The sequence below is a fragment of the Leptidea sinapis genome, chromosome 36 (genome assembly GCF_905404315.1).
Source record: "Leptidea sinapis chromosome 36, ilLepSina1.1, whole genome shotgun sequence".
Classification (NCBI taxonomy): Eukaryota; Metazoa; Arthropoda; class Insecta; order Lepidoptera; family Pieridae; genus Leptidea; species Leptidea sinapis.
The window spans coordinates 4,736,769-4,758,669 of NC_066300.1; the positions used below are offsets into that span (position 1 = coordinate 4,736,769).

The window sequence follows — 21,901 nt, forward strand, 5'->3', positions numbered from 1 at the left end:
TGAAAATTTAATATATGTTCACAAAAATCGTCACCTTTTTGCTCTTAATAGTGATTTTCATTATTATAACACTAGAAATAAGGGATTGCTTGTAACTAATTCTAGTAGGCTACATAAGATACATAATAGCTTTAAGGGTAAATGTATACACTTCTACAATAAAGTCCCAGCCACTTTTCAGGCATTATCTATAAATAAATTTAAATGTTTTATAAAAAAATGGCTCTGTCGTAAATCCTTATACTCCACTGCTGAATATCTAAATGATCAGACAGCCTGGGACTAGATTGTGATTATTTTATAGCGATAGAAATGACTGTACAGTATTGTATATTTTTATTGAAAAGAGCGCAAAAAAAGAATGCTGGGAGAGTTTCTTGCGCCGCTTCTTCTCTCTCAGAGCGCCATTTGTTTCCGAAGCGGTAGTAGTATCTAGTAGTATTAGAAATGACATCAAAAAGAATTCTAATGGAATCAATTTTGAGAAAATAAATGCCTTTATTGCTTTTATGCCTTTTATTATAAATAATGTGCCGTCGCTAACTATTATTTTTACTTCGATAAGAAATTTATTCCGATTATTATCGAGACACTTGGCCCTTGGGGGTAGGCCTGCAAACTTTTTTTTAGACTTAATTTCGTATTTTTTTATTCAGTACCCAAAAAATATAAGTAGTAGACATAATTAAAATAAATAATTAAATAATTTTTATGAATTTATTTTACTGCTTCGAGCTTATATAGGTACCTATAGGTTTTTATTTTGGAGGAAACCTTCGTAACTGTCATTACAATCTAATTTTAAGTTACAGAACTCCACTAACTCAACTTTTATCAGACCGATACTGGTTCTATTGCGTTCATCTTTCCACTGTGTTCATCATCGAAAATATGTGCTCTGTCTTATGATAATATATAGTAGTTTCGCCTACTATAGCAAAGAGAATTTAAACACTAAGTTAAGTATATTTTTAAAATAAATATAATAAAAACATTGAATAGTAGGATACTATATTGTATAGTAGGGCAACCCTACTTGGGGCCAAGGACACGTATACAGTAACAAGCACATCTACGCGTTTCAATAGACCAACTCTAAGCACTGGAAGTTATTTTGGTCAAAAGATTATCCTAGCTATCGACGTTGTAGGAGGGCGAAATATTCTAACAACACATCAAGATTAGATTTGCGATTGTTGGTTCGTAGGTAATGCTGCTCTGGCTGCAATACATCGCCAGATTTAATTTAAATAAGTTGTGGCTACGATACAAATAGATTAAACTTATTTTGTAAATAAAAAGCTGCAGGATTTATCATATGACCCGCACACTTTACCTTCGATGCAGAAACGTATCAAATGCTAGGTGCGGAACTAAAGCATAATTAACGTTTTAACCATATTTAACCAGTTTAGCTATTACAAATAAAATGAAGGTATGACCAACGTCAATCAAGTGAGATGAATCATAAAAAAGTAGACTAAGTTGTTCACAAGCGCGCACGCAAGGTGACGGGCAGGCTAGTTGAGACGCGTAGCAATGCACGCTACAAGAACTCAGTTTTTCAATATCATTGACACAGAAGCGCGTTGCTCAATCACTAGAGATTCGGGCCGTCTATGAGTGTCAATGCTCGATACTTCGTTATATTCGCTATATAAATATTTGTCGTGACCTTTGCCGTCATTTCTGCAAGCCATGCCACGCCGAGTTCTATTGTTGCTGGTAATTTCGTACGGCTCTTGCATGAAAATGCGAGAAACTGTGGAGCGAACTGTCATGGTGCGCACCACGGGATCTGATCTCCAGCCGGCAGCGACAGGATATATCTACAGAAAAGGCAGCGATGGGGAAGCCAAAGTTATTAAGATGGGAGAAAGCGAAGTAGAGGAACAGCTTTCAAAATATTATGAGAAGCCACAATCCTATGTTGGTCCGCTCCCTCATTCAGAACCATTCAGTAAAGAAGATGAAACAAAAGCGGCGCTGAAAGTTGAAGATGTGAAACCTGTTGTAGAGAAGGCTAATAATGATATAGATGGTATAGCTGATGACGATTACCGGAAAATATTTAGCGAATACGCTTCAAATCTTGATGATTACATTAAGAAAATATCGAGTTTTAATGACGATGATTTTAAGACGTATAACAGTGATAGCTTGTACGCTAAAGACAAATACAAAGGAATTCCTGATGATTATCAAACAAAAAACTATGCAAGTTATTATTTAGCTAGCATAGACAATAAGAAAATAGATGATGATGACTCTAATAATGATCATTATAAAGGGTATTATGGAAAGCCAAACAGCGATGATGCATTTCACAAACTATACGACAAGCAAAAAGAGTTCTACAACGGTGGAAGTAAAAATGTATTCCATGAAGATGGAGGAGACCATTTCTTTGGACCAGGGCACCACGCTGAATCCTTCCAGTCAGGAGACAGTGGAAGATATACAACGGTTTCTCATGGCTCAGGTGGACCCAGAGACAGCAGCAGCGAGCAATCTGATGAAGAAAGTACAACACAATTTGAAAACTTCAAGCCTGATAGTGGATTCCCTGGCAAAAGCTATGGCTTCGAAATTAAACACTGAAACTGTGTTTCTATATGTTTTGTTATATTTCTTTAATATTTTGTAAATATGTAATTTATTTTTAGTAATATAAACTAAGACATACTTACTGAGTTTGTATTTATATTTCGGTTTTTCACTATTTTTTTATATTGTATCTTTTATAGCCAATTTTGAAGTTTCTTATAATGAAAGCTAATAAAAATAATCGATCATATATTAGGTATCTAGTATATATAACAGATATAAAGTTTTTCTTTTAATAATTTGCTTCGTTTAGATTTGATGAATTTAATTTTGCTTCAATGTTAAAATTTAATATAGAACTTTCATAATACTAGATTTTTCACAAAAACTGATGTCGATTTTTATAACTTCAAATAAAAATTACAACATTAATATTATTTATAATAATAATAATAATAAAGCCTTTATTAATGATTTTCCATTTGATTTCTACATTTTAGTGTTAGTATGTTAGTACGGTTAGTCGACAAACATGATTATTTTATTATTAACTTTTATGTTAGTAAGTTATAATGCATGCACTATGTTAGTTTTCTTGATTATTTTCAAATGGATCCCAGTTGGGTAAAGGCCTCCTCCATTCCTTTCCATTCCTTTCTATTTTTTCCTTTTTCGAGCCAATTAGTTCCGCCAGTCTCTCTTATCTCATCGGTCCACCTTTTATGTGGTCTGCCCACATTTCTCTTTCCTACAGGTCCCTTCCATGTTGTGGTCTGAATGGTCCATCTAGCGTCTGTTAGTCTGGAAATGTGTCCGGCCCATTGCCACTTTAATTTTAATGCTTGATTTAAGGCATCAGTTAATTTTGTTTTCTTCCTTATCTTCTGGCTATGTATCTTATTATTTTTTCTTAATTTAAGCATGCTTCTTTCCATTCCGCGCTGACATGTCCTAATTAAGTGTTGTATTTTCTTCGTAAACACCCATGTTTGGCAGCCATATAACAAAGTTGGATGAACACAGGATTCCATTACCGTTTTTTTGAATTCCAAGCTGTAGTTTGCTTTTAAAATATCCTTCTGGCTCCAATATTTTTTCCAGGCTAGATTTATTCTTCGGTTTATTTCCTCTTCATGACTTATTTTATTGAAGGATATCAGCTTTCCTAGGTATATATATTCATTCACAAAGTCAAGTGTTTGTGATCCGGCGCTTATTGGTACTGATAGACCATTTGTCATAATTTTTGTTTTCTCAAAATTCATTTCCAAGCCTACTATGGCACTTGCTTCATGTAACTGATTAACCATAGATTCCAGTTGCTTTGGGTTCTCATTAAAGATTACTATATCGTCGGCAAATCGAAGATGACTTAAGAAATCTTTGTTGATCATAATACCTCTATTCACCCAGTTTATGTTGTTAAAAACTTCTTCTAGTACGGCTATGAATAATTTAGGAGACAGTGGGTCTCCTTGTCTGACTCCTCTTTCAATCCTGATGTCTTTTCCTTTAGTTTCTAATTTAACTTTGCAAACACTGTTCATATATATATTTTTTATAATCTTTATGTATTTTGAGTTGACCTTTAGATTATTTAGAGTATTCCATATGGCTGTGTGGCTAATGCTATCGAAAGCTTTGCTGTAGTCCACAAAGGCTATGTAGAGGGTTTTATTATATTCTTTGTACTTCTCAATTATTTGTTCGACTGAATGTATATGATCCATTGTTGAGAAACCGGATCGGAAGCCAGCCTGTTCTTTGGGTTGTGTGGCATCTATGCGTTCTGTGATCCGGCTTAGTATTATTGATGCAAACAGTTTATAAATACTAGACATAAGACTAATGGGTCTATAGTTAGTTATATTATGAGGGTCTCCTTTTTTGTATAACAGTACTATTTCTGAAATAGTCCACTGCAAGGGTATGGTTTCTGTGGTTAATATTAAGTTGAAAAGTCGTGTGAGATGAGTTGTTATGGCGGGTATTCCTATTCTTATAGCTTCGGTCATGATTCCATCCGGACCAGGACTTTTATTCAATTTCATTTGTTTTATGTGTTTTATAACTTCCGTGTCTTTGATTTCCATAACATCAGTGTCGGTAATATTTGAGTACTCGAAAATTTCATTTTCTGTGTGTCCATTCGTACATTTATAGAGCTTCCTGTAGTAGTCAGTAGCCTGTTCTAGTATGTCTATTCTTGAATTCGTTTCTATTGATCCCCTACTCAGTTTTTGGATCCATTTTTTATGTGATATTAATTCTTTCTTTGCCCGTTTTGTACTTCTATATTTAGCCAGATTGGTTTCTATTATTCTTTTTCTATATATTTCGTAGTCTTTTTTTTAATTGATTTTTTTGTTTCTTTGAATATTTTACTAAGTTCATTTCTAGTTTTTCTATCTTTAGGTTTTGTTTTTATAAGTTCTGATCTTTTTTTCAATAGGCTTTTTGTTGTGTCATTTAAGATATTTTTTGACTTTTTTGTATTTAGTTTTAAATTTAATCCCTTGGTAATAGCTTTTTCCAATGTATCGTAATATGTTTGTACATTATTTGTGTTTTGTTTTCCTTGCTCGAATTCTGATAAACATTTCTTTAGTTGTGTGATATATAGTTCTATTTCTTCTAGTGTGGTCGGGTGCTTTAAAGTTGTTTTAAAGTTTGTTCTTTTCTTCTTTTGAGTTCCAATGTTTAATGTAGCGCGTAGGGGTCTATGGTCTGAAGCAAAGTTAATATTTGTAATAACTTCTATATTTGTAATAAGTTTTGGTTTGCTACATAATATAAAGTCGATTTCATTTTTTGTTAATTGGTTTGGAGATATCCACGTCCATTTTCTACTCTCTTTTTTTTTGAAGTACGTGTTCATTATTGACATTTTAAATTCATTTGCAAATGAGATAAGTTGCTCACCTCTTTCATTACGTTTACCATAACCGTATCTGCCCATAATAGGGTATTCATGTTCTTTCGGCATTCCTATCTTTGCGTTAAAATCTCCTATAATGAGTATAGTACCGTGCGATAGGTCGAGAGCCGTTCTGATGTTATCATAGAACATTTCTATTTCATTTTCCGGTGCTTTCTCAGTTGGGGCATATACTTGTATGATAGAAAGATATAGCTTTGCGAATTTTAACTGTAGGAGGGCTACTCTTTCCGAGATTCCTTTATATTATCTTCCTTCTGGGAAAGATTGCGTAGCTCGTGTAACAGCATCCTCCAGGTGGTGGGCCAGGACCTGCGTAGTCCAATGATAGCCCATTGGCTCTCGACACATCGGGAAGCAAATAGAAAATAGCTTTGGACACAAAGCTGTTTTCTTTTTGCTTTTATCTGACTGAGATAAATAATTAATGAAAATAAATTTGTAATTCTCTTGTATTGTATACTATTTTATTTTTACGTATACTATTTGTATTGAATTTGTATACTATTTTATTTGTACGACTCAATATTGTGTATGGGATTTTATGCCTGCAATAAAGAATTATTATATTATTATTATATTATTATTATTTATAGTTTACTATATTGTTTTTATGAGTTTTATTTATAAGGAATCCGACTCCGTATAAGCCTTTCGTCTCTCCTATGTAACATAATATATGGTCAGTGTACTCTTCGATGTTGCAGTTGTTCCTTCTTACTTCAGAGAGTCCCATTACGTCGAAATTGATGTTTTCAAGAGCATGTGATAACTCTAGGTACCTTTCATAAGATGATAAGGATCTTACATTGTATGTACATATCCTTAGTAGATTGTTTCTTGGGTTAGTCTTACAATTTTGTATGTACGTTTTAGATGGAGGGTATTGGTCTAATTTCCCACGAAGACCACTCGGGTTGGGAAATGTTTTTCTAATGTTATGGTTACTTACTTGTTCTTTTGTGTGCGGGTTGTTTTGGTGGCCGATTGCTTTTTGCTAACTACTGTGCTCTCCTGTGTTTTGTTGTTTTGATGAGTATGGATATGAATCTGATCTGCAGCGTATTAAATCGAAAGCGTTGACGAGACTTGTATTCGTTGTAGTTTTTTTGTTATATGAAGCGTATTGCTTTCGCGGATTTTGTGCTACCTCTGGTGATGTCAATTCTTTTCTTTTGCGGTTCTTCTGGTTTCTGTGTTTACCTTCCTTGATTATTAGTTTGTCATAACTTATTACCGCGAAGTTTCCTTTCTTTCTTTCTTCCATCATTTTTTCCTGTAGTTGTTTTCTTATTGCTAGTACTTCCTTGGGGAAATCTTCTGTGATGTAAGCATCTTTCAATTTTCTTTGATTTTTTAGTAGATCATTTCTCAACCAATAATTTGTAAAGGATATTAATATTGGTCTGGGCTTACCTTTTTCTCCTTTTCCAATTCGAAAAATGTTGTCAATATCCCTGTTGGTAACATTTATTAGCATTTCATTTTTAAATTTTTCGACTGTCCATTCTAATAATTGTTTCTGTGATTGTTCCATTTCTTTTATGCCGAAAATTATTAAGTTTTTCTTCCTTTCTTTGCGCTCGTACATTTCCAATTTGTTTTTTAGATAACTGTTATCTCTTTTTAATTCTTCAATTTCGAGTACTAGAGGTTTTAATTTTTCGTCTATTTGTGATAAAATTTCTTTAGTTTGGTTGTTCATTTCTGTCTTTATTTTGTCAAAAAACAATTGTAATTGCGATTCCATGTTGATTCTTAAAGTTGTATTCGCCCATTAATACTATTTATCAGAGATAAATATTTTTTGTTTTAAGTTAGACGCTGAATATATACATCTTCAGTAAATACCTTACGGGTGGTATCGAGTTCCTTGCTGCTAAAAATACAAATATGTTTATAATATATTGGAACTGTTTGTAGCCCGTCTATTTGTCTGTCAAGTATCTATCTTAGGGTTCCGTACCCGAAGGGGTAACAACGGGGAACCTATTACTAAGACTGCGCTATCAATTCTGCCGTCCTACCGTCGGGCTTTCTAAAAGCTGAAATTTTCAAAAGGTGTGTTTTACTATTACCACGAAAACAAGAAATAATTACAACCACGATTGCGAGATCCAAGCATCCAAAATGGCCGACATAAGAATTTCAAAAAAAAATATCCTTTTCAGTATCTTAATATTTTGTACAATCCCTTCCTGTGTTGGTGCATTTGACCGGATTCATCGCGTGTCAATCTAGATAAATAGCATCTGCAGTCTCATACAATTGTAAAAATCTTCTAATTCTAAACAATGGAAATATACTAATCTATTCTAAATATACTGCAAGACCTAAGTCATCTTTTAAAATACGCGACATGGTTCCTAGGTGCTATCTTCATCTCCCGAGATAAAATGTTTTGCTTTCGGACAGGATTTCTTCGAATTTTTTCCCTTACTGCTTTTACCACCTTTTTCGTAATTTCGTTCCTACGTGGACGGCCAGATCTATTTCTGTCACAAACAGAAGAGGTCTCATTGTACCTATTAAGAGCCCGGTATGTCTACCAACGGAATCCAAGAAAGGATTGAATATTTATATTAACCTTGGATATAATTCAATTTGTATATTTAAAATTACCATAAAGTGTACTAACTCATATAATATTTAACAGTTAATCGTATACACAATAAAAAAAAATCTGTAAAATGTACAGAACAAATTGAAATTGTTATTAACAAATTAAGATGGCATTTAGTCCTTTATAAGTCAAAAACTATTAATAAGTAGGAAATTCTGAAAAAATATCCTGGAGGAAGAAATTTCCAATTAAAAATTTGGGATTCCTGGAACTATATCTGTAATATTTATAATTTGAATTCAACTCCGAAAATAGGTCTACGTGCGACCGTTAAAAAACGGTATAACGCATTAAATACTTTTTTTGTAGTAATAAATATTAATTCAAAAATTTTAATAAATTATGGTTTCATCCAGACGCCTGATAGAATAAATCCCAGTTGTCTATCCCAATTTTTTTAACTAAGGGTTCCGTATAATCGTTCAAGATATTGGTAACACTACCATGTACCTAAGTACTGTTTAAATGCTTTGATAATTGAAAAATATTTTTTTTATTTTGAAATTCGCCATGTCAGTTTTTAATTTTGTTGTTATTTATTTATTTAGTTATGAACTACCAACAGAATTACATATGATAATTAACATTAAACAAGTCTCAGGTGCTAGGGATACACATAATTATATTTATACACGCATGTACACAATCGTACAATAAGTTAAAATTTATATAATAAGTAAAGGCTAAATAAAGTTATGTGAATGTTAATTTTATACAATGAAAGCTATATAAAAAAATAAAAATACAAGAATAATAATAAAGAAAAAAATATTCACAATTTTAGTATCTATGTGATATCTACCACTGCAGAATCGAGTGTCTTAATTAATTTATCGTTAAATTTTGTTATATTATCGCTGAACAGAACAATGGACTTATTAGTATAGGTATTAGGAGACTAATAAATTCATTATATAGTCTACTTAATCGGGGTATTAGGGAATGATGATCGACATTGGTCCTGAGGGTTGGAGGTTGTAAAAAGTGAAATGGGATGCCGTGGAGTATAGGGAACCTTGATGCATATTTACTGAAAAGATCAGTGATGCCGTAGAGGAGCTTAAATAAAAATACCATATCATGTATTTTCCGTCTATCTATCATATGATATTATATTGAACACACTCTGATAGAATCCAGCTGTCTTTCTATTGCGGTTAATGAGTTACACCGATAGACAGATGGACCGACGGACTGTGGAATCTTAGAAATTAAAAATTTTAATTCAAAGAGGCCTATAAAAAACTCTTTTGAATCGAATGATTTTATATTTATAATAATGAATTGTGTCACTGATGATTCATACGCGAATATTTTCTTTTTTAACATAAATACGAAACGAAAGATCTACAGTTAAAAACATGTTACATTATTTTAGTAACGGGTCGGAACCGGATGAACGTATATAAATTAGATATCACGGCAGCGCTTAAAATCAATAATTATTATCTACTTATTACTTTTTTATAACTCATAAATTTAGCTTGTAAGCCAAAGCATGTCTGAAATATGTTGATACTTATACAATAAACTCTATACTGATAATACTGGTAAAGTTTCTTGTATAAGTACTTTAAAAGTTCTTGTCCTAAGAAGAACTTTTAAAGTACTTATGTTCCTGCTATGTAGGTTCCTAAACCCTCGAGATCTTATAGTTTTGAAAGAATACGCATCGAAGGTTTTGGTTACTCGCAAAATAAAATGTCTCATTAATATTGAGAAAAGTTTTAATGCTTATTTTTTTACATAATTAAATTTTGAATTTGAATAGCAAACAATCTGTGCAGTGCCGCACGTATTTGTTCTTGCGTTTGAAATAATGATATCAATCTTTAGAGCGTGAGGCTCGTGCTGCTATATGAAATTCTATTATATTAAGGAGTTCTGAGGATATCGTCATATAATTTTACTTACATATATTTTTCTCGAAGCGACAGAGTCAATTGAAACTTGTAAATTTGTAATAGTCTAATTACATGCCGACCTCCATACAAAGCCAAAGATTTTTTCAATCAATATCTCTGTCACCTACAACCTCGCGGGAAATAAGTACATGGCTAAAAAAAGACAATCAAGAGCTCATGGTCTTTGTCTATGATTTAAACCAGATATAAATATTGAGCAATCGTGTTATGAAATTATTACAGCACAGGTTGCGAACAAGAACACATCAAGATGAAATCTGTCTTCGGCATTTGTTTCGTCGCTACAGTTGCATCGGCAATCCAGATCCTCCCTCCTGCTACTGGATATATTTATAGGAGTGACAACAACGGACCTGCCAGCCTTATTCAACTTGGGAGCCATTATGAACAACCTCAGTATTTAGCACCACCTTTGCCAGTAGCAGCGCCGAAAGCATTTGAGGCTTACGACTTGGCTCCTGTGCCACTACCCTACATTGCTGCTAAACCTATTGTAATTCAGGATGCAGAAGATGATGAAGATTCAGATGAAGAATCAGCAGAATATGGACATGGTTCTTTAGTGGGTCTTGGTCATGGCCATGAAGGTGGAGGTGGATCACAGTATGGTGAAGAACATCATGCCGCTCATGGTGAAAAAGGAAGTAAAGGATACAATTCAAAGGGACACTTTGCTAAAGGACAAGCTGGTTCTTACGGCAAAGTGCACAAGGAAGGACATGGAAGCGAAGCTAGTGGTGAAAAAGGAGTATATTACGACGAAGCTGACTCCCATGGTAAACATCATAATTTAGCAAAAGGATACAAAGGCGGAAACCATGGACATAAAAAGCACCATAGTAAAGGTGAAGATATAACGGGATATCATAAAGTTTTCGAAAAGGACGAATTCAAAAAAGACCATGACTTTTACGATGTGGCTGATAACAGTGGTCATTATAATAAACATGGTTCAGGGAATAAATATCACAGTGAAAAAGGCGGTGCCCATGAAGAAGGAGAAAAGGGAGCAGCAGGTTATCAAAAAGGAGAATTTGGTAAGTCAGGCCACCACAGCAAAGGCCATTCAGATGACGGTGAAGTCGGGCATATAAGCAAAGAAGGCGATGAAAGTCATTACGACAATCATGAAGAGTACGGCAAGAAAGGTGAAAAGGAGCATGAGAAGGAATATGAGTATGAAGATATAGATGAAGATGAAGATGAGGAATAAGCTGCCATTGTTTTTGTAAATAATTGTTAATTTATGCTTTGTAATTTTGTTACGTTTGCCATGAGAGAAAACGATACTGAATAAATAAATTTTATTGAGTACATATAAAAACTTTTCTTTTTATTCTATTTGTTATAAATTCTATTATATGGATTATATTCTATTATTATTATTATTCTATTATACTCTTGAGGTATGTAGGGGGTTTCTTTGAAAGCAAGTCAGTTAGTATTGATATTTTAAATTACTTCAGAGCGCCTACATTTGTTAGGCGCAACCTTTCAATATTTTTACTATCAGTATATATTCAAAACATATTGAAGCTGTATATGGAATCACCGAGTAGTATTTTACCCCAAAACTAAAAAAGAGCGCAAAGTGATCTCGTCGTACTTTTGTTTCTAATTATGATAAAAAAAATCAATATAATTTTAGTACATTAGAGCATTAGACTACCTAACTGAATTTATCAAACAACAAAACAATATTAAACAGTGAAAACGTGGCGCAATAATCTACTAAGTGTATAGTTTTTTTTCTGTACAGAATATTTCAGTGACTCTAGTAATGTTTTGAATGAAATAGTAATTAATATATTTATTCTAAGAAATTGCGTAATGGGTAAATGAGAAAATAAAGGGCAGTATTCGTAGTTAAGTTGGAATTTGGAAAGAAAAAAATCCTGATGTAGGATTTTCTTAGAATATACTAAATCTTTTTGTAATATACGTATAGTATATTCAATACATTATACAGCGTGGCGTTACAAACATTTATTGAACACACGGGTAGAACTACTTCAACTTAAACATAAAAAAATAATTTCAAAAATAAAAATACATAATAATTCACCTAGATAAACCAATTTTCCATAAAATTATTTCGGAACATCCTGTAAGAAATCTTGTAGCCGCGAGCTAGCGTAGGCATTGACACCTATTTCTTCCACGCTGTGCCGTAGCCGTCAGTCGTAGGGTATGCATGGCATTGCTTGTGGCGGCGTAGTGAGGCGGGGCACTATGCCTTTGCTGTCTAGTCGATGTATGCTACTCATTACCTACTCTGGTAAGGTTAAATTAATTTTTTTATAAGTCAGTCGAAATTGGACATCCGCAATGACAGAGGTGAAGGAAATGCGTAAAAACTTGCAGTCCTTAAAATTATACACAAAAATTTCACATTTTTTATGAGAAATTGTGACGGGACGTGTAAGGACTCTTCTTGAAAAGCATTCTTGAAAAAAACCTAATTCTGAGCGTGAGATAAGATTTAAGTATTTCCACTAACTGCAGCGCGCTTCAAACCAAAAGGCAATAATGTTTGCACATTACTGCTTCACGGCAGATTAAGGCACAGCTGTGGTCCACGCCTATCCAGCATTCCGTGTAAAGAAGCCTCCCAGTTGAAGATTCTAATAAACAGATTAAAAGTTCTCTATCTACACTTTAATGGCAATCTAAATTTGGATTATATTCATGAGTTGATTTGGCAATCTGCACTGTGAATAGAAAAGATGACGAGGACGACTCCACAAAAGAGCGGGGCACATTTTTTTTATGGAATAGGAGGACAAACGAGCGTACGGGTCACCTGTTGTTAAGTGATCACCGCCGCCCACAATCTCTTGCAACACCAGAGGAATCACAGGAGCGTTGCCAGCCTTTAAGGAAGGTGTACGCGCTTTTTTTTGAAGGTACCCATGTCGTATCGTCCCGGAAACACCGCACAAGGAAGCTAATTCCACAGCTTTGTAGTACGTGGAAGAAAGCTCCTTGAAAACCGCACTGTGGAGGACCGCCACACATCCAGATGGTGAGGATGATATCCTAACTTGTGGCGTGTCGTACGAAGGTGGAATTCGGCGGCAGGAATCAGGGTTAACAGCTCTTGGGAATACTCACCGTGATAAATGCGGTAGAAGACACACAATGAAGCGACGTCTCTACGCAACGCCAAGTGACCCAGCCGTTCACATAGCACTGGGTCCCCGACAATTCCAGCTGCTCTGCGTTGCACGCGATCAAATGGATCGCGCTGATACTGGGGTGCGCCAGACCAGAGACGGCAGCAATACTCCATGTGTGGCCGGACCTGCGCTTTGTAGAGCGCTGGTATGTGGGCCGGCTTGAAGTATTGCCGTGCTCTATTACTGCGACCTTCTCAAGAGAGGTCTCGATAGAAGACACAAGTTTCTCCCGGCACTGGTCGACGATTTCCCGAGAGAGACCTGCATGGCCCGTGTATACGGCATCACCAGTGCTGTCGTCATAGCAATGAATGTTGGAGGTGTCCAACATATCATTGATATGCAGAAGAAACAGCGTGACAGCACACAGCCTTGGGGCACTCCAGCATTCACGGGCTTCGGGTTCGAGCAATATCCGTCGACAACGACCTGTATGCTGCGCCCAGTGAGGAAGCTGGAGGTCCACTTGCACAAGCTCTCGGGAAGCCCAAATGATGGAAGTTTGGAGAGGAGCGCCTTGTGCCATACACGATCAAAGGCCTTCGCTATATCCAGGCTAACTGCCAGGCCTTTCCCCTTGCTTTCAATGTTTCTTGTTTTATAAAGTGCTTCACCTCTCGCTCACAGTATCAAACTCATTTAAGTAATTAATTCCCTGAGTATTATTATACTCTTTGATCGGCTCTTTTACGGTCTATCGAAATGAAATTGAGTTGACACTTGAGTATTGACTCACTAAACCATTGCTTCAAGAAGTGTACTTGAAGCTCCCTCTCCCTACCTTGCCTCTACTCTCCATATCATGTACTTTGGTACATCATATACACACACAGATGATAAAGGAGTATCATCTGTGTACATAAAAAAGTGTCCATCAAAATACATTAAATTAGGGTGGCGCCACAGTAGCATCAGGATAAATCTTAAAAAAAAACGCTAAATTTAAAATAATAATAATCACTCTTGTTGCACGTTTCCCTAATAATAATTATTTAAGGTTATATTATCTACATTATTTTGTATTACTTAAGTTGTTGAAATTTTCACTATTTAACTACTTTAGTCGACAATATTATTTATATTTTTTAACTCGGCATACTTCAATTCGTTTACAATTGCTACATTCAACATACTTCATACCATACCCTGTGCCTACACCCGCGCCATTTTGGAAGTTTTTTGAACTGTTATGAGAGCATACAGCTGGACATTTTTTCAACTTTTCTCCCTTCCCTCCATAGTACATGAGCATAAGCAATCATGAACTACTATAATGTTAAATTTAAATAGCGTTTAAGTTAACAAGTCCAACATCGAATTTCCTTACACAAGAGAATTGAAGCGACACAATTTGAACAGCGTCAAACTTTTCTGAATTAATGTGATTTGTATTAGATTATAATTAAGTACATATTATATTTTTACTACAGCTATCGATAGGTGCCTTCGATAACATTATGTTCTTCTGGTGGGCCGAAAGCGCCTTATGTTAGATATGTTATTTATACGGTTGCGAGCAGAAAAGTGGTGTAAATCAATTTCTAAAGAGTTTTAAAAACAAATAAAATATTGAATAGTAGCTGACCCAGCAAACGTTGTATTGCCGATATTAAAATCGGGATACAAAAGTAACTGTTGAACCAAAAGAACATAATTAAATTCATGTTTCATTCATGAGATTATAAAATCCTAATAGGTATGAAGAATTATTATTAGGTGGACCGCATGAGAATCATCCATTTATCTTTTACACCAGGCCCCAGTGTATGGATTCCTCCTTAGTATAAAAAATCTTAATTACGTCGCCATTGAAACATTTCGATTTCTAATCGATTATTGTTTTCATTAAATTACTAAATAATCGTGTTATTCACGCTTAACGCAATTAAGTAACTGCATAGATAGTAAGATTCGGAGGTTTTTTTTGTAAAAGTCGTCGACATAGATTATGTTGCAATAATTTTATGTTTTGTTTTATTTGTAGCTATGAAATTATTTTGTTACTTCAATATTAAGCATATTTTTCCATATATATTTGTTATATATAGAAAGATATGCTTAATATTGAAGTAACAAAATAATTTCTTCACTTCTTCAGATTTCCATCAACTTAATCAAAACACAATAAAGTAATAAAATTAAAAACTATTCAATCTACATGAATACAACTAGGAGGATTCCCATTATGGTTACGGAAAAACTAACGTAGGTTAGGTGAGATCTTTCCATTTTGTAATTTATTACAGCATTTATATTACTTCAGAACCACAGAGGTTGAATCTTTTTCCACAGCGATTTGAGAATGGACAGTTTCCTTAATGAAAGTGTTTAATTTAGAGTTAAAAAGTTTTTAATTTTATGGACTTAAGAACAAATTGGATGTTCTGAGGTATTCATAAAGTTAAGTCGAAATATACGCACACTGTTCAACTTTTTAAATTACGTAGTAATCTTGGACGATGTGACCATGATAACTAAACGCTCCGGAAATAAATTCTGTATACCTAGAAAATTACTGACCGCTGACTTTCCTTTTAAAACCTATATAGATCATCTATATACTTAGGTTACTCAAAAATTTTTGACGAAGCAGATAAGTCGCCTGATTTGTATAACGGTGCAATGTGTGCTGCGTATCAAACAAACGTGAGGGAATTCCACTCCGCATTTTTTTAAAAATCCAGTAGAGAGGCTTGGTGAGAAGCTCCTTCACAATGTTTCATGAAGTAAGCAGAAACCTCTTCTGGCTCCTTTCTTGCGCTGTAATGCAATGAATTTATTTAAAATAGCCTAAAGAGGTGAATGCCATAAAAACACGGGATAATAATTAATACGAGGTTCACTAGATAACGGTGGTGATGTATCTATCTGGTTCAAAGCCTTCTCACCAAACTTGATAGGCTCAGGGATTGAGGGAACAGATCTCTTACTTTTATTAAAAGACAGGAATAATTCATTTGATTTATTCAACACTTGTAAGTTATTACCAGAGTCTTGGGCCAAAGTCATAATATAATTAGTCGAAGTCCCTGCGATTTTTATTTATTTACGTTCTTGGCACCAGTATGCGTCGTACTACAAGAATGGTGGGTGTGATGTTGCGTACGGTCCAGAAGGTGGAGCGATGGTACGAAGAGAATAGAAGCCATCTGAGCAGTTGTAGACACAGATGTACCAATGCCCGAGAAGACTGTTATATAGTTTCCACCGAGTTGAGAATCGCCACCTAAATCAGCAGTTTTATTGCTATGCAGACGACAGCACAGGGTATGCTTCCTACACCGGCCGTGCCAACATGTCCCGGGATAGCATCGACGAGAACCGGAACAAACTTGTATCTGAAATCATGACTATGCTTTGCAAAGTCTCGGAATGGGGCCGACAAAATTTAAGTCCAATTCAACCCCAAGAAGACACAAGTTTGTGCGTTCACCACTAAAAAGTCTCCCTTTGTCGTATCCCCTCGATTCGAGATCACTCCTCTAACTGCCACAGCCTGTATTGGCGCAAATTCGGCCTCACATGAAGTACTGTTCTGACCTCTGGGAGGGTGCTCCCCAGTACCAGCTTCTTCCATTTGACCGCATACAACGAAGAGCGGCTCGAATCATCGACGATCAAGTCATCTCCGATCAGCTTGGTTCTTTAGCATTGCGTAGAGATGTGGGTTCTCTCTGCATCTTCTACCGCATTTATCACGGGGAATGCTCAGACATTACGTGCAAAGTACCATCCGCATCACGTAGACGTCTGGCATTCCACAACCGCGCGTTTTGTTCGAAATTTCTTGCCTCGCACAGCCACTTTGTGGAATCAACTAGCGGCTGCAGTCTTCCCGAACAGATACGACTTAGGGACCTTCAAGAAAAAAGCATACTCCCACCTTAAAGGCCGGCAACTTATTTCTTGACACACTTGTTGTTGCGTATGTCCATGGGCGTTTGTCTCACCTCTCCCCATCCCGTGAGCCTCTTGCCCGTTTGCCCTACCCATGTATACCCACTATACTACATCTATACTCGTATATGCAAATGAATTTGAAGCACATGTTACAATGAGCATACGTATCACCTGATAGTAAGTGATCACCTTCATAATTTTTTTACAAAAGTTTAAAAACGGCTCCTTTTGAGGAATCATCTATGGGCTGCAGTATTCCCGATACAACTTGATGACCTGAGAGCATAACGCATGACGCAACGCATCTGTTGTAAGTCTTGAACTCTGATAGCAAAGATGTGCATGGGTGACTGGTTTTACTCTCATCATGTGAACCATTAGCTTATTTGGCCTTTGCTTAAACGATTATAAGTAGTACAAGTAGCGTGAATATACTACAAGTAGGTAAACTTCATGACATAAATTTTATAGACTTAAAACTAATTAAACTCTGATCTATTTCGATACGCTATCATTGATTGCAAAACCACCAGTCTGGAACAATTATTGATCATCAGGAAAAAACATCCTTGGCCGACAACAACTATATAAACTTAACAATGAACATGTATGTCAGTGTCGTAAGCCACACTGATTGTGCAAGATCTGATAAAAACCACGAAATGATAAAAGAAATATTGATAATAGTTTTGGCATTGGTGTTCTGCTGGGTCCAATCATCGCCCGTGAACTTGGGGTCTTTAGAATACGATAATCTTGACAAAGATATATCCGATCTTAAATATGAAAGTGATTTTGCTAAGCTCGACGATCAGAGTGCTGAAAAGAAGTCTGCAAAAGCCAATACATCTGGATTTCAGAAAAAGAACGTAAAAAATAAAGGTGCAAAAGTACAATACAGTATAGAGGACTTAAAAAAATTTTTCAAAGCCCTTGGTCTAACAGATGACGGGTCATTTGATGATAGTGAAGTTTATGGTAGTGCGGAAGGCATTGCAGCTAACGCTGTAGGGATTAAAGGTAATGAGAATAGAAAATACAGAAAGGGAACTAAAACTAAAGGGTTCCACAGAGTTCAACATAAAGATGAGTATAAGAAAGACAAAGAGTTTTACGAAGATGATGAAACAAGTGGAGAAATCAAGAAAGTCGGTGCAAAGGGTTTTGGATATGGCGTAAAAGGTGGACTTGATTTTGACAAAGGAAGCTTTCATCATGTAAGGAATAAGGGCATATTTGGAAAAACAGGTTTCTTAGGCAAAGGCAAGACAGAAAAAGACTTCGTTGGAAATGATGATGAGCAAGGAATTGATTCGAACTTTGATAATGAAAAATAGTTTATAAGTAGAAAATATATTTATTACAATTATTAATTCAATAGTGTTGTTATTTTAATGCTTCGAATCTTCGTCCATATTTAGCGGTGTCTAGTTTGTCCTTCGAAATGCACCGATCTGTGACTGAATGCTCGGGAAGTGTTTCCCGACTCTGGCCGAGGGCTCCCGGGGAAATTCCCTTTGAGGTCTGCTGTCATATTGTAGTGGAATAACAGGGGTATGAGCTTCGGTCCTCAACAGTAACCTATGTGAATTTTGGTGCTAGGGAGTTACTTTACACCAGCTTTCTGTGCGAGTATAGTTAGTTAACACGGACGAGTCTAGCCCGTTCGTACTGTCGTCAGAGGACACAGTGGCAGATCCATAGCCCCTTCATACGACACCCTCAGACCTGGAACTCCCCTATGGTTTTTGAGCTCTGGGGCAACTTGATTACTTTCTAAAAGAACATTTTGCTTCAAGAACAAGCTTTGCTTTGGCATCCAGATCATAACAAAAGAAATAATAAAATCGCACCTTTATTTCAATCACAAATATCAATTTCAATTTACTTTTATTAAATTGTAAATACGTACAAATTAACTAACTATAAATCAATCCTATACAAGACGTGCTTATAATTAAATACGTTAGCTAAGACGTGCATGAAAATTGATGTTGTGTACCTATTTAAATGATTGCGAGGTTTTTAATGTCCTTTGTTTTCAATATTTATATCGATTGATTATGAGTTTAGTGTTATTGTATTTACCAATGATGGAGCTCAAATATATTTCGTTATTAATGTTTATTTCTGGTAAGTTTATGTCTGATCAATGGAAAAAAAAACATTGTATTAATATTTTTTAGTAAAAACATACTAGGTAGGTACCTATTCTTAGTACTTACCGTACAAAATTTGGTAGCGTGGTGATAGCACTCGAAGTAGAAATAATTCGGTATATCAGTTTCTAATAAGTTTCTAGTTACTTGCAGGCAACTTGCAGGCCAGAATTTTAGTGGGTTAATAAGGTTATGATTCCAGTTACCTCTGCTATGAATGGTTAGACATTTTTTGAATGAGGTGAATAAGTACCAGATTTTTAACAAACTGCTTATGTAGCTTTGGCTAGGTAGCTAGTAAGCTCTAGTTATATAGAACTATACGATTTAATTTACCTCCTAGATGTAGTTCTAGTTATAGATCTAAAAATGACTGTTGCAAATAAATTAATATACTTTATACTAGCTGACCCGATAGACGCTGTCCTGTCAATAGAAGAAAAATGAAGTAGCACGGACGAGTAAAAAAAGAAGGACTCCGCGCCGTGATATTAGCAAGTGAAGCACCGTTATGCTAGTGTGTGTGCGGTTACGGGGTATACTAGTTAGACAATTTTTTCTCCCTTAAATAATGATATATGGCCACAAATACTTATAAAGTAACGTTTTTACACTTTTTCACAACACACGATGGCATTTTTTAAATATTTTATTGAGACGCAAACTGATCTGTCACAGACAATGACAATTCTCATAATGGCCGCCTATCGGCCTGTAGTAGTGTGTGTGCGGGGCTATGTATCTACGTTAATCGGCTTGTTTTGGTGCTACACTGTTATGTAAGGTGACACGGACTCCTACTAGTCCGTGTGAAGTAGGTAAGTATTCGGGAACAATGCATTCTAAAGCTATCGGAAATCTGTAATCTTATTTGATTAGTTAAAAATGAAACAAAAACGTATTTCTGAATGATCATACCCATTAACTACCGTTCCTTGTATGAAGTACTGTACTGTACTTGTACTGAAGACTTTTTTTTTATGAAAATAATGGACAAGACGAGCAGGGCGTTCAGCTGATGGTAACTGATACGCCCTGCCCATTACAATGCAGTGCCGCTCAGGATTCTTGAAACCCCAAAAATCTGAGCGGCACTACAACTGCGCTCGTCACCTTGAGACAAGATGATAAGTCTCATTTGCCCAGTAATTTCACTAGCTACGGCGCCCTTCAGACCGAACCACAGTAATGCTTACACATTACTGCTTCACGGCAGAAATAGACGCCGTTGTGGTACCCATAATCTAGCCGGCATCCTGTGCAAAGGAGCCTCCCACTGGTGCTGTGCGGGGAGATGGTCGGCGCATCAAACAATAATTATTATATGGTGTAATAGAGTAAAATATCTAATTTATTTAAAAAGATGAGGCATTAATATCGTATTTGTGTAAACAGCTTTTACATTACCGCTTCATAATTGTTAAACTTGTTGAAGTATTAAAAAAGATAGATTAGATGGTCCTATATAAGATACATTATTTTATATATCTCAAAGCGTTTAGGCCGCGTTTTTATTAAAAGCTCCCAGACGGCTTACTCTTTTCCGCCACCTCCAACAAATAATCGTTAATGTATGTATGTATATGTAAAAATTAACAAATTATACACTAAAACCTTCCTTGAGAATCACTCTAACCATAGGTGAAAATAGCTGGAAAATCGGTGCAGTAATTTTTGAGTTTGTCGCGAACTGACAGATAAGAGTGCCATATTGTTATATTATATGTGATCTCCGATGACTTTTTATACCTAATTGCGTTTTATTTAGTGCATCGTTACCGAGCGAAAATTTTTGCACTTAAAATCTATACATCTGTAGGTACATATAAATAAAATTGGAGTGTCTGTTTGTAATATTGAAATAACTGTTTTTTACTACATGTATATGAATGTATATACATTATGTACATACACCAAAATAACATATTTTACTATTTTTTCTGTCTGCCTGTCTGTTTGTTCCAGCTAATCTCTGAAATGGCTGGACTGATTTTGACGGGACTTTTATTGGCAGGTAGCTGATGTAATAAGGAGTAACTTCGGCTACTATTATTTTAGAAAATTCTTTTATTTTAGAAAAATAAAGTTATGTTGCAATGTCTAAGAAACGGTCTAACTCTAATAATAATTTATATGCAAAATAACGTTTGCCGGGTCGGCTATTAAGTAAATTATAAATCTTGATTCTCTACTTATATCTTACGGATTCTCATTGCTAGGTACCATTGGTTGTCCTCTCATGTAGAATAACTGAACTAAAAATTATATTTTGGCTGCTATCGTTCCACTATTTTACAACATTTATAATATACATCTAAATTGGTATCACATAAAAAATTTTTAGAGCAGATGTAGAGTGATTTAATTGTTATTTAAGCATATTTGATTGGTGAAATTTACTGTGTCTGCTTGTATATTAACGGCCGTTTTCAATAACCTATCTATCCTTAGTTTAACTTACGGATTAGGATTACATACGATATCTATTTTAATACTTTAAAAAGTAGACAATTATGAAGCGGTAATGTAAAAGCTGTTTACACAAATACGATATTAATGCCTCATCTTTTTAAATAAATTTGATATTTTACTCTATTACACCATATCTTGCGTACTTCAAACAAGGAACG

The 21,901-nt window shown here is 35.2% G+C and overlaps 1 protein-coding gene across 1 annotated transcript; it reads left to right on the plus strand.

Moving 5' to 3' along the window:
• Positions 1–4,517: 4,517 nt before the first annotated feature.
• Positions 4,518–11,305, plus strand: LOC126975544 (keratin, type I cytoskeletal 9-like). The gene is made up of 2 exons (XM_050823473.1): positions 4,518–4,534; positions 10,394–11,305. The coding sequence occupies exons 1-2, from the start codon at positions 4,518–4,520 to the stop codon at positions 11,244–11,246; spliced, it is 870 nt and encodes a 289-aa protein (XP_050679430.1). The 3' UTR covers positions 11,247–11,305.
• The last annotated feature ends 10,596 nt before the right edge of the window (positions 11,306–21,901 follow it).